This window comes from Crocodylus siamensis, chromosome 1 (assembly GCF_052110815.1).
Source record: "Crocodylus siamensis isolate JL-2025a chromosome 1, ASM5211081v1, whole genome shotgun sequence".
Classification (NCBI taxonomy): Eukaryota; Metazoa; Chordata; order Crocodylia; family Crocodylidae; genus Crocodylus; species Crocodylus siamensis.
The window spans coordinates 157644259-157658196 of NC_143395.1; the positions used below are offsets into that span (position 1 = coordinate 157644259).

At 42.2% G+C, this 13938-nt stretch overlaps 1 protein-coding gene across 2 annotated transcripts in view; it reads right to left on the reverse strand.

Moving 5' to 3' along the window:
* The window catches only part of MOCS1 (molybdenum cofactor synthesis 1), a 63183-nt gene that overhangs the window by 40089 nt on the left and 9156 nt on the right, over positions 1–13938 (reverse strand). For both annotated transcript variants that reach the window (XM_090046834.1, XM_090046842.1), the window contains exons 2-3: positions 10630–10762; positions 9741–9908 (exon numbers count right to left, since the gene is read on the reverse strand). In XM_090046834.1, coding sequence (XP_089902960.1) covers positions 9741–9908; positions 10630–10762 — 301 coding nt within the window. The remainder of the gene's footprint in view (positions 1–9740; positions 9909–10629; positions 10763–13938) is intronic.

Consider the following 13938-nt stretch of genomic DNA (forward strand, 5'->3'; position numbering starts at 1 on the left):
ATCTTGGATAGGCAGAGGATCCACTCTCCCCAGGACTATAACTTGCATGTGGAATAAATTAGAATTTCCACTCTATTTCCCTGAAGTCAAATTCAGTGAATTTGGGAGGTGCTGTACTTCAATTATGTTGTTCCAACTGTAGAACAACTGTTCTTGTTCTGGACACTTACATTTATATAGTGCCTTTTATGCTAAGAAGCAATTTTATTTTTTTCAAAACCAACATCTTCTCATAACTTGGTAGATTAGCTCTTCAGGAAGTAACTGGTAAAAAAATAGCACCTTTTTATTCAGTAGGTTTGCTCCCAATAGCTGCTGACATTAAATTCTTTGAAAATCTCCCACTCATTGTAGTACCAATAGGGGCAGCATCAGCATAGTTATGGGGCCAGAATCTTACTCATCTAGCCCTATTAACAACAGTTCTATGAAAAACAGCACATGGGTAAAGAAGCCTTATCTTTCAAGATTAAGTCTCCAACTACATTATCTCCAGTAGAATTACATTGTTAAGAGAGTTCTCCAAACTCTTTAATACTGGCAAGAGGCATGAGTATTCAGAGGTCTATCTACCCATTTCTGAGACAAAAATAAATGGTCATGTACCTTACATACCTGCAGGCCCAACACAGTTATTAATGCTATGGCCAGAGCGAGTCTATTTTGGCTCATATATCAGAAACAGATCTAGGTTGCAGTTAAGGGGTCTAATTCAGTTCTCAGCTATTTAAGTGCCACCATCACAAGAATGCTGAATTTGCAGAGAAGGAAAGAAGTTAGATTGTCAACTTTGTATTATTGGGGATTATACTCCTGCCAGATAACCAGCGAGTTGAAAGTCAGTTTTCTGGGGAGAAAAAAAAAAAAAAAAATCACAGCCATGAAACATAGCAGGACAATTCTTGCAGTCATTTTTCAGAGCAGAATCAGATTAAAATGATTCTGCGTTTTCTCTAGTAGCCAAGGGGAGGTGTAGGCTCCTGTATTTTCTCTTTAACTGCTTCATACCCACATCTTCACTGTTCCCTCTGTCACCTTCTCACTTGTGCCTGATCTCCCTTCCTAGCTGTTCTCAGTAAACATAAGTTGGGCCAAAGATTTGGGAATGTAAGGAATAGAAGACATGTTAGCACACAGTGGGCAGTGTTGAGATTTGCAGCTGTGGCTTAAATAATGGTTTACTGGTACTGTGAATACAAGCTGCTATGAGAAACAGAGGGACAAGACACGTCTTAGTTAAGAGGCAAACTTCTTATTAACTTTCCTTTCTGGACTTTCCAACCACTAGCGCTGAACTGGTAGAGAAAGAGCAAATGCCATTGATTCAAAGTCATCAATAATTATGAGAGTCACATCAGCTAATAGTATAGCTTGTTTGCCATGAAGGGAAATATGTTGGGAAGACAGATGAACACCACTGGCTTTCTTGACCCTTGGATGTCCGCAGAATACATGAGGCATTGAATTTTACAATCAAGAAAAAGCACCAGCCACTCTAGACTATAACTCTCAAAATGCAGAGGATGTACAAGCTGACCTAAAGTCTGATCAGATTCAGCCTGCAGCATGAAATTAAAGGATTTTAAAACTAAAGTATTATGGCAATAAAGTGACACTAGGCAAAGGGGAACAAACTGCAATGTGTGTCAGAATCTGTTTGCTACCATGTGTAACAGATACATGACTAAACAAGATATGGAGAACCTAGCAAAAGGAACAAGTGGTAAACAGATTGCATAGCACTTCGTGAACAGAATAGAAACCTAATAATTAACATCTCCAACAGGACCAGCCAGTACCCTTGCCTGCCTGGCTTGTTTGTGCAGGCTCAGCAGTGAAATATTTGCAGTTATACTGTGTTAGGCTGCACTGTTTAACCTCTAAATTCAATAGGGATTAGAGAGAACAATTTCATAATTCAGACAAAGACGTGCTACAGGATTAAAGCTGTTTGTTTGCATGCTTGTGGTACATGTTTCAGCAAAAATAATCTGTATTCTCCCCCAACCCCCAGACAGCCTGAGGATAAAGCACAGTCTTCAGTGCATAAGGCAGCTGACTGAAGACTAAATTCCTCCCTCTGCATTAGAGCTTTCTCTCTGAAAATGGCCGTTTCCTAATTATTCTCGTTCAATGGCTTCCTCCTCATATTCACTTCTGTTTACCAGTTGAAATATACCCATTCCTAGCAAGGCCCAAACCAGTATCTATAACCTAGTTTTATAGACTCTACTTTGAGGCATAATGTTGCTTTTTTACTCACTGGTTAAAGAGCTCAACAGCATGACGGCTATATAAGTAATGCTTGATTCATGAGCCAGAATGGTTCCCACCTTCCCCTCCCATGGGGCTGTACAGAACTAACTTGTTTGCATCAAGAAGACAAGCTGATGAGTTGAACAAGGCAGCTGGGAACTCAGGATGTACATTAAGTGTCGCCACATTTATAGTGCTGCACACTTGAAGCAATGCCAGTTATGGCAAATTCATCTGGACCCAAGCCACACATGGTCTCGAACATCAGCCTGGAGGTCCTTTGGTGGAAATGCTAGTAAAACAGGCACACAAGTTGCTAAGCATCTAGAAAAAAAAAAAGCAAAAAAAAAAGCCCTCTCCATTCATTTCTTAAATGATTTAGAAGCCAAAGCACTCTCCTTAGGAGCACTGCACATGTTATACATGGCAGTAATCAAGACAGCAACAATGCTAGTCCAGAACGAGTTACATTCCTGCTCAGTTTAACTACTGCTGAAGTCAGAAAAGTAGATTAGGAGATGGGGGAGAAGAATGAGGATGGATAGAGTGTGTGGGGAGACCATTCATTTTTCAAGTTAATGTTCACAAAAATTGTTGCTTAGAACAAAGTATAATTTCTGGATAATTTAAATGACAGTGGGGTTGGGGTGAGGGATTAAATTTTTGGCCAAATCTTATTGCAGTGATCCTGATGTTAGCCATTAGAGCTTGCAAAACTATCCTTCTCTAGTAAGCCCCCACCCCCTACCCCCACTCTGGGTTTTCGAAGTAGCAAATCCCCCACTACTTGTATGCACCTACACTCTTGCTCCGACAATCCTTTGGTTTTCATTGTTACCAGAATCCTCTGCTGATGCTTTCCACAAAAGAACCAGAAGTCAAGGAATGGCCAGACAGAGTTTCAGTCCATACATTAGAAACGGAGCAGAGACACCACTTCCTCCCATGACCAGCTTCCTCCCATGACCAGCTCAATTCACTGCAGATCTGTGGGAAATTGGTTTCCCCATCCTATGAATATTTAAGACCTCAAAACTGTTCCTGTTCTACCAGTATGAAACCAAGACCTTTTAGAAACCAGAGAGACTCACCTTCACATGCTTGACTCAGCACTTCCAATAGTTTGGTGGTTAGGGTATTCACCTGAGATGTGAGAAAGTGTCATTAAAGCTCTTGCCTGCCTGACTTGGGTCAGTGCCTTAACCACCAGACTTCACAGTCAGTCTCTGTCCATTTCTTTCTAATCAAATTCTGGACTTGAGTCAGCGTTCCTGTCAAAAATGGTGGTATATCCATTCCACAAGTTTCAGTTGCATCAAAGCAGCATTTTCCAACAAGAAATTATTTTGTTAATCTATTCTCACCTTACTTTGTGTTTCTCAGAGACCGCTAAATGGCCTGTCAGTAAAATTATAATACTAATAATAATAAAAAAAAAATTAAAAATAACAATGACAATAATGATAATAATGTTAAAGTTTGGTACCATTTAAAACTGTGCCAGTAAGGATAGTCTGTTCTCTCTGGCAGTGTATCTCATTACCTGTCACCCTGTAAAAACCCTTTAACCTGCAATCAAAGCAAACAATTTAACCTGCAGCAAGGGCTAGTTGCTCAATCATGGTGCACATGCATCCGTTTTTTAAAAATAAGTTAGCTGAGTAACTGCAGCAGGCCCCTGGATAAACAGGAGATTAAATATCATGGTCTCTCACATTGGCCTCAAGCCCCAGTAGCACAGTGAAAACAAATATTCAGCACCAGTCTTAGGCAAAATGCCATCGCAAATGATCCTTTATCACTTACTGTTTTCAGGACTTTACTAACTATTTAGTGAGTACTTCACACAGACGGAACATTAATTCAGTGAAAATTAAGCAAAATTTACAACCCAGGCATCTTGATAACTAAGCTATGTGTGCCGCTTATAAAAAGCTTCTCAGGGAGACAGGACAGGATTAGGATTTCAGAGGAGCCACAAAGTTACAAAACATGCTGGAAAGGCCAACACAGTAAGACATGTTTTCATAACTCTAGGTTCAATTAAAAACAATGTAAATATTTTCCTGTAATGTTGGAAACAAGATCACAACAGCACAGTGTGAATGCATGAAATGTAAGAAGTGAAAAAGACTAGCAGGAGGAAAGGAAAAAATTCAGTCTAGTATCACTGTCCACTTCGAATGAAAAAAAAAAAAAAAAAAAAAAAAATCGCATGGGGTATAAAACACACATTAAATTCCAAGGTTTTCATTTTATTAATTTAAAGCATACTTACCAGATAAGGACATTATAAACAAACATTTAGCAAAGGCTATTTTAGAGATGCCTATTTAGAGTCTGCTATGCCTGCAGCACATTTTAATGCTCAATTAGAAGTGCAAGAACAGTTCGAACTCACCCACAGACAGTCATTTATCTGGCACAAGTCACTGACATATATTTGTAAAGTTTTGTTCAGTTACTTTGATAGTCCTGCTGGGTTTTTCCTTTTAATTGCTCTCAGGTTATGTGACTAGTGTTTCTCTAACTGGTGAAACAGCTGCCTGTTCAACATAATTAATACCGACTTTAACAGGTGAGTGCCAAGGTTTTGGAACAGGCTCTCCCGAGAGGTGGTACAGTCACCCACCCTGGCGACCTTAAAAAAGCGTCTTGATGCCCATCTTGCTGGTGTCATCTGATTCTAGCAGTCTTTCCTGCCCAAGTGCAGGGGGGCTGGACCCATTGATCTTGTAAGGTCCCTTCCAGCCCCTAACATCTATGAATATAAAGACTGGTGAATAGGAAACAATTTGCTTGCTGTATATAAGACTTAGAATCATAAAGATAGACCTGGAAGGGACCTCAGAAGAGGTAATACAACCCCCACTTTAAGGCAGGATCAACCCCTTCTAAACTATCCTAGAATAAATGTTTGTCTAACCTACTCCTGTGATGTCTAAAGGCTGAAAAGCAAAGTTATTTTCTTGCATTATTTAAACTGCTTCTGAACAGTACTACCTCCGACTATAGTCCCTAAGAGAAAATTCAGATTGGTACGAGAGTGTACATTATGTAGGGTAAGCAGCTAACAGGAATATTTCCTAAGGAACCTACACAGCAGAATGAATGTGTGTACCTACAATTAAGCATTACTGGGGTAAAGTGCCTGCAGCCTTTGCATTCCAGACATGACTGAAGCAACAAGTTCATATCAAATATGACCATGAAAAATGACATACATGTATATTTGCCACACCAATGCATTCAAAATGTTAGTATTAAAAACCTTGTGGAAATCACCAAGACCTACCCAGGCTGGTTATATTTCTTTAATTACCAAGGTACTTCAAAACACAAACAGGCTATTAAAAATCAAGGACAAATTCAAACATAATAGGAAATTACAGACTAAGTGTAGAGGTAGCTATAAAATGCAAGATAAAACATTTAGTGCCAGGTTTGCTAATTTCACTGGTTTTAGAAAATCTGCAGAACTGCAAGTACTGAAACAGTCTGAGATCCACAGCAGTAAAGATTTTATAGTCCTAGTTCCATAACTTCCCTCTACTATGGACATACCAGTGTGACTTAAGCTACAATAAAACTACCTGACTGTTCAATCTATTTAGCAAAAGTACCTGCAGCTATCATTTCATAGCAATGTGAAATATGGAATACAGCAATTCTCTAGTACCCAAAGAATTTTATTAAGAGTTAAATCAAGGCAGAACTATTGAACTGACCAACTCATTCTTCACTTCAACCACATTTTTGTGCTGACTGGTTAGAAGACAAAGACTCCATCTATCTTCTTCCCCTGCCCTGCCACTAAAATTTTTGTTTCATTGAATCTTGCTTTCAGCTCAACAACTTAGAAGCAATTTTCAACTTTTAGCTCTTTTAGGGGAAGAGCTAAACTTTCTAACAAGAAAGTTTATCCCACCTCTCTAACCAACTGCAGAACAAAACCAGGGTGCAGCTGCTTGCCTCTTTAAAGAAAACCAAAACCAAACCAAAGCAAACCCCACATCCCACAGTGTTCTCACTCTACTCAGAATCCATGCCTCAAGATGTGCTATGTCACAAAACTGAAGCTTTCAAAGTCATAGACAGCTATTGAAATCTGTAAAGGCTTTTTGATCCATCCAACCTGCTCCCTTCCATTGCAGGGATATTCACATCACTAAAATTACCATACTTACTCAAATACAAGATGATGCCCCCACCCCAATCACCATGGGGAAAAGAGAACCTTGTCTTGGATTTGAGTACCTGCCCCCCGGGGCAGGCAGGGGCTCAGCTCTGGCTTTGGCTTCGGCTTCAGGCTTGGAGCTGAAGCTGAGCCACCATATACATGGAGAAATGTAAAGTGCTCCACTTGGGGACGAACAATCCCCTGCATACCTACAGGCTTGGCAATGCCAATCTGACCAGCACTACAAATGAAAGAGTCCTGGGGGTAATAACTGATCACAGTATGAGCCTCAACCAGCAGTATGATGCTATAGCCAGCAGAGCAAATAAGAGTCTGGCATGCATCAATCAATGCATCTCCAGCGAAACCAAGGAGGTGATTCTTCCACTCTACTTGGCATTGGTGAGACCGCAGCTGGAGTACTGCATCCAGTTCTGGGAGCCACACTTCAACAGGGACATGGAAAAGCTCAAGAGTCTAGAGAAGAAACACCCATGGTCAGAGGCTTTCAAGGCAAGCCATACGAAGTAAGCCTGAGGGACCTGGGACTCTTCAGCCTGAAGAAGAGAAGGCTGAGAGGGGACTTGGTAGCAGCTTACCACTACATCAGGGGCATATATCAACTGTTCAACTGTTCACCAGGGCACCCTTGGGGAAAACCAGGAGCAATGGTCACAAACTGCTGGAACACCATTTCAGGTTCAATATTAGGAAAAACTTCACAGCTAGGGTGTCCAGACTGTGGAATAAGCTCCCTCCAGAGGCGGTGCAATCACCTACCCTGGAAATCTTCAAGAGGAGACTGGACAGTCACCTTGCTGGGGTCATTTGATCCCACCTGTCTTACCTGCTTGGTGCAGGGGGGCTGGACCCGATCATCTTCCAAGGTCCCTTCCAGCCTACATTCTATGAATACCCTGGGCCAGAATGGATCATTTGTTGGGGGACAGGGAATGCGTTTGGGGGAAGTGTGGTGCAGACCGTGGGGTCGGAGGGAGGGAAACCCAAAACCTTCTCCCTTACCTCCAGCTGTCCTCTCCTGCTCAACCTTCTGCTGTAGCTGTTTCCTTCCAGCTACCACTTCTCCCTGTCTGGGCTGGGTTGCACTAGGCTGGGGGTAGGCTGCAGGTGGGCAGTCTGCAAGGAGGAGCAGGGGGTGAAGGAAGCAGGTAGTGGGGAGCAAGAGCAGGGGGTAGGCACAAGCGCAAAGGGGGAGGCTGCAGGGGGACAGGCACAGGTACTAACATGGGAGGGACAAGGGGTAGGGGTCTGACCCCTCACTGCCGCTTTCCCAATGACAGCAGTAGGCAAGGAGGCCAATGAATTTAAAGCAACGTCCCACTAATTAGATTGTCTTAATGAAAAATTATAAATTTGTTATAATTTTCCATGCAGAGAATCTAATTATTAAGGGGGTCATCTTAAAATTTGAAGTCGTCTTGGATTCAGGTAAATACAGGAATATCTTAACTAACGTGTCCTGAAATCACTGCTGTAATGGTGCCTCAGCCACTTCTTAAAGTCTTGAGAAAATGTTGATGGAACTGTCATGCTCAGTGAGAGTTCCCTTCGCTGTAAATTGTAAGATATTTATTTGGGGATTTTAATTTTATATCCCAGATACATGTATCACAAGGTATACAACAGCTATAACAATAAAGACATGTATGATTATAATACAGACTCAACACTCCATGGTTTCATGGGGACATGCAAAAGAGTTCATGACACCAGTGAGCTCATCTGACCCAGTATCTACTACATCTGATACCTTGGCTACGCTACCCACTTTTCTGACATCAACCACAATGATCTCCAAGTTGCTTTGTCTGCCAGCTTTTCTGCATGGCAGACAAAGCACACATGTAGAAAGCTAAAAGGCCACTGTCACAAAGAATACCTAAATTCATTAAGAATCTTTCTTAAAGCAAAACAAGCAATTCTCATAGGATTATTCCACTACAGCAGGGAAAACAAAGTAAGGTATCAGCAGTACAGAACAAGTGAGGTAGCCATCCAATAGGATGCGTATCATAAATGCCCCCATATTCATTCAGCTCCATGTTCATGCTGCTGGGTCTTTTTGTTGACTTCGGCAGAGAGGATAATGATACATTGCTAGTCACTGTACATGACATAACAGGACTAGACAGAAACTAGCTCCAATCATTCTTCTCTAGAAAAACTCAGGGTGGCAATGGATAATGGATTCTTTCTGAAGGCCCTTCACATTCAATACTAACCCCTTTCTTTGACACCTTCACAAGTCCAGCAAGAGGCCTTCAGACTCACTGGGTTCAGCTGCCAATTACACACAACTATGCATCTCTTTATTTGCTACTAATGCAACCACTATCATTAGTAAGGTATCAGAGGCTTACAAGAAATTATTTTGCAAATGAAAAAGCAGCTGACTCAAGCTGAGCCCAGGCAAACCCACCATGTTGCTGATCAGAAAGGAGAAATATTTTAAGCACGTAACTCAGACTTTTTCTCCTCTCACAACTGAGGTAACATAGGTCTCACTCAACAAAGTGGCAGAGAGCCTCTGGGTCCCCTGTGACTCTTCACTAAGCTTCAATGACCAAATAACATCAGTTTCTAAACATGCCTGTGTTCACCTCTGCTTTCCAGGAATCTTTGTCACTTCCTCCAAGACAGGAACTTGACCAGGGTCACGGGTGACTGGTGGGGGATACAGAGGGGGCTTGTGCTCCCCCCGCCCGGCACCACTCAACAGGGCAGTTTTTTTGCTGTGTGGGCCAGCGGTGTGTTGTGGGGGAGGCACTAAGCTGCAGCACAGAAGTATAGGGGTGGATATGGGGCTTTTGGCCAGCCCCCGGCCCATCCACAAATTGTGCCCCCCCAGACTCAGGAGGCACCTATCACCCCCGACCAGAGAGATGCATGCATTTGCCATCTCCAGGCTGAATCAATGTAATTCACTCTGTCTGACACTGAACATGGGCACAGTGCACAGGCTCTATAGCTAGTATAGTAGTAGGACACTGGCCAGTAAAGTCATAGAAATGGTAGAGCCCCCATCATTTGGCAGCCTTAAAGAGACCGAACCCAAACACTTAGTTTTCTTTATGGAGCAATCCTGCATTGCAAAAAGCATGGGGTGGGCACAAAATTGTCGGAAAAGGTTTATTTATTTATGAACAACAGACCACACTAACAGAGTTGAGCTGTCAGATCACCCTTAGAAACCCTGCTCAATTTAAGTGAGAGGAGTTGCCTTTAAGAGTCCCCATATATCATGAGCAGAACAAAAGGTGAATAAGTCTAACCTGGAACTCACCCACAATATCAACCACATCAGGCCGGATGAGTGGTTCTCCACCAGTTAGTCGAATCTTGTCCACGCCTTCCTTTACAAAGAGTCTGGCAAGGGTGACAATCTCGTGGGTAGTAAGCAGCTCGGATTTGGGAGTCAGATGAACACCCTCCTCTGGCATACAGTACTGACCTGCAGCGACCAGTCCAGAAACACGACAAATGCAATCATCAGTAAAGGGCTAGATCAACCCTTAGCATCAAAGTGATAGTGCACTTGGGAGATGTTTGCATAGCAACTGCCTATAACGTGTGGTCCTTAAAAACTGCTCTGCTTTGCAGAGTCAAACTAGAAACCCACAAACAAGGCAGCTTGCTTACTTTTTAGATAACTGTCACTCATGCTTGAGGTTTTCAAAATCATGTTAACCATTTTACATTTTGGAAGGATGCTGCCTGCCTCCAGAGCACCACCTAACCTAGTCTCAATACAGGATTGACCTGCAATGGGTAAGGGCAGAACCAGTCCCAAAGATCCATACTGACTTAGATCGTTTCTCATAGGTATACAGATTCTGCCTGTGTGTAAGAATGTACAGTTAGCATGAATTTGTGTGCTGATGCTAACAGGCACACGCATAAAGCCCTTTCACTCAAAATAAACCATTCTTGTTCATCATTGGCCAGATCTTTGAATTAGCTCCCATGTTCTCCCATCTCTTCAGCAGCTCAGAACATTTACCATCTCTTCTGACCCTATACATGACTTCATCAAAATGAGATACACAACAACAGATAACTGAATCAGCTGTAGCCAACCTAATGCAAGTGTTGGCTGATAAGCATATACTCCTACATCCCAAGGGGTATATGAACTTCACCAAGACAAGCACAGGGAAGACGGGCAGACTTACATCTGAGGTTGCATTTCTCAGTCAGGGAGATCCGCAAGTAGTTGTGCTGACGTCCAAAGCTGTCAGTCAGGAAAGCAGAGAAAGGGGCCGCATGTTCCATCAAGAAACCTTTTCTCCTTGTGCTTGACAATTCCTGAGGTGAAATAATAAAATATTTAGCATTTGTATAGCTGTCTTTATTTTCAGTTCACTGAACAAATATTAACGGAGCCGAAAATAACTAGAAAAGTATAATCCTCATTTCCACAGAAGGCGAGAAAAGCAGCCAAGGGCATCTGCTGAAAACCAAGGCAAAAAAAAAAAAAAAAATCAATAGAACAGTTACAGAGTTTCAGGGAGTTCAGTTCTCACCCCTTGCTTAATTATACAGTATTGTGCTTCATTTTAACAAGAATGTTCTTCCCCACTCTATTTTAAAAGGTAACCATTTTGTGTAGCAGTTGACTGAATACATTTCTGCAGGGTACAATACACGGACAATTTAATTCCTGAAAATTATACAAAGAGAGAAAAATGTATTCCTGAAAGGGTGATCCAGACAGCCTGCAAGTCTTATTGCAGCCCTCAACTAGATCAAACCATACACAATCCTTTCATATATTATGCTGTATGGCAGAAGAATTAAATTAAAGTAACAGTACAATATACTCCTCTGCCTGCCAAGGTCCAAGTACAAGGCATAAGGTTCTGTCCACAGTGACAGCAGAACGTCGGTTCCAACTGAGTTTCAATATGGCTATTCCCAGCAGATTTCTAGTATTGTTTTCATGCTAAATGAAGAATCAGATTTATGACCCTGAATTATGTAAGAAAGCTTGTACAGCAAAAGCTTTGTTATCTGGCACCCATGGGGAATGGAGGGTGCTGGATAATCAAATATGTCGGTTACCTGAGAGGCCTGAACAGGCATCTTTGCCTGTTCGGGCTGCTCCCTCTCTTGTCGTATCCAGTGCATCACCATCCCACCCGCTGCAAGGGACAGGGAGGGGGGCAGAAGAGAAAGGGGAAAAAGAACTGTTATCGTGGGGGCTCAGCAGCGCAGGCTGCTTTGCCCCGGGCCGTGGGTGCTTGGCGAAACTGGAAGCATCACGGTGGGCATTTCCAGTTTTGCTTTTGTCTTACAAGCCAGCATGCCAGTACATAGATCATGCTGGCGTGTAAGGTGCTAGATAACGCGGCTCTTACTGTACTACATTAAAAAGAGCTAATTTCCAGCATGCTGCAGCTAGCATGATTTCCAGATAAAAGTGCATGAGTCAAAGGAGCAGTGCTAAAACCTTTCATAGTATTATGAACATTTTAAACAAAAGTTGCAAACCATACCATGGTGCTCTCTTTTCCTCGCCTACGAGGAGATGGTCTAAGAGAACTATAAGCTTTAACCAACAGAGAATAGTTAATTCGAGGATGTAACACTATCGATGACCCCCGCTTCATGAACCTGCCTGCATGATTAAAGGAAGTAACCCAGCACCAACCCAGCAGGTGGAGAAGTGCACATAGAGGTGTGTAGGGCTGAACTTGGAGAGAGCAAATAGGTCTGTATGGGATAGGCAAATCCGATCTCAAACCATATCAATAATTAGCTGACAAAACATACTGATGAAAACACGCAAGCCACTGAAGACATTGTATACTGAGTTAAACTTAGCCGCAGGCTCAGGCCACCACTTTGTTTATGGGGTTATTAAGAGAAGCTGATGAAGGAAAAGAAAACCCTAAGAAACTCATACTGGAAACAAATACTACATCTCTCTCCCTTTTTAGAGAGGCCATAGGGTGTCAGCAGCCCCTGCAGGTTGTTCCTGGCTCAGTCATAACACCGTGCTTATGAAACATGGAGCACCTTCAGGCTTAGGGGTTAGGGACTGCACACTAGCACTGGCAAAGCGGTGGCACACTGGGGAACAGCAACAGGACTTCTCAGTTTAAGACCTGTGGTCCAGCAACACTTCTCCGTGAATAAAGAACAGAGGTATGAGAAAGGAACGGGGTGGGGAGGAAGAATTTGTTTTTTTTCAAGTACACGAGCTGCAGCTGTTACTCCTTAGGGGGTTGGCCTTTCTCTGAAGTATTTGAGAACAAAGCAAGACTTGTTTGTTGATGGGGATTAAGCCCTTAGAAAAACTTCCAGAAATAATTTAAAGAGGAGGAATACTAACAGCTAAGTGAATACATTAAAAGTGACTGACCAGACAATTAACAGAGCAACTCATTAAGAAAGAGTGCTTTGCCAGACTGCATCTGCTCACACCTGCAAGTTCCACATACTATTTATTGCATGTGAAAGACTAGACTATTATCTTTGGCCACAGCAGCAGATCTCTCTTTAAGGGGTTCAAACTCTCACCTATGTGCCTTAGAAATGCCTGAATGTTTTTAGCCACCTAGGTAGGTGGTGAAAGATGCTAATCTCAGTTCTGACATTAAATCTGGACACTATTGTAACCAGTGGAGTTACTCCAAGTTTATATCAGAAAAAATGAGTGTAGATCATGGCCCATAGGCTTCAGAAGTTTGGAGGATAATCGTCTAACTTCACAGTGGGCACATCTACATGAGACACTAAATGCACAGTAGACTAATTCTACTAAGCATTAGTGCAGCAGGCAAAAACCGTGCTAAGGCACAGCAGAAAGTCGACTGTGCGTTAGTTAGTGTCACCAAAAAAAAGTGTGCACCAGTGCTACTGCGCAGTAGCACTGGTTATGGAGGATTAAGTTAGTGCGTGTTATTACAGGTACTAAATGCTCTGTAATTATGGCGCATTAACGAATGCCCAGCAATAAGTTATTCCCATTAATATTATTTGTAATTTCCTCTGTGCTAGGATAAATCTACTAATAGACTGTTATTAAGCTTAGGACAGGTTCTCGTCACATCTCATTTCCATTGTAATACCACTATATATTTGAAATCTATTTAAAAAAAAAAAAAAAAGATTCTGGCAGTGTTCACTATTCCTCTTGCTGAAGGGTGGCTATAAAAAAAAAATCCACTTAGGAACAGTGAGTCCTGTTTCTAAAGGGCTCTATCACACCACCTTCATTTAAGGAGCCTACTAGTGATATTTTTCATGAATGCTTTGGAGGAACTGTTTTCCTTGGACTAGCTGCAGAGCAGCGGGTACAGCAAAATGAGCGGAGCCTCTTAAGTATTTCAATTTCATTAGCGCCAGAGTTTAACACAAATAAGTAAGTGCAGTGCATGAAGACCAAGCCAAGCCTGTGTGGCTGTGAAACAGAGAAACAATGACACAGTAAGAGAGACAGAAGATAATTAAAGGTGCACCAATAGAGATTTGGGGGC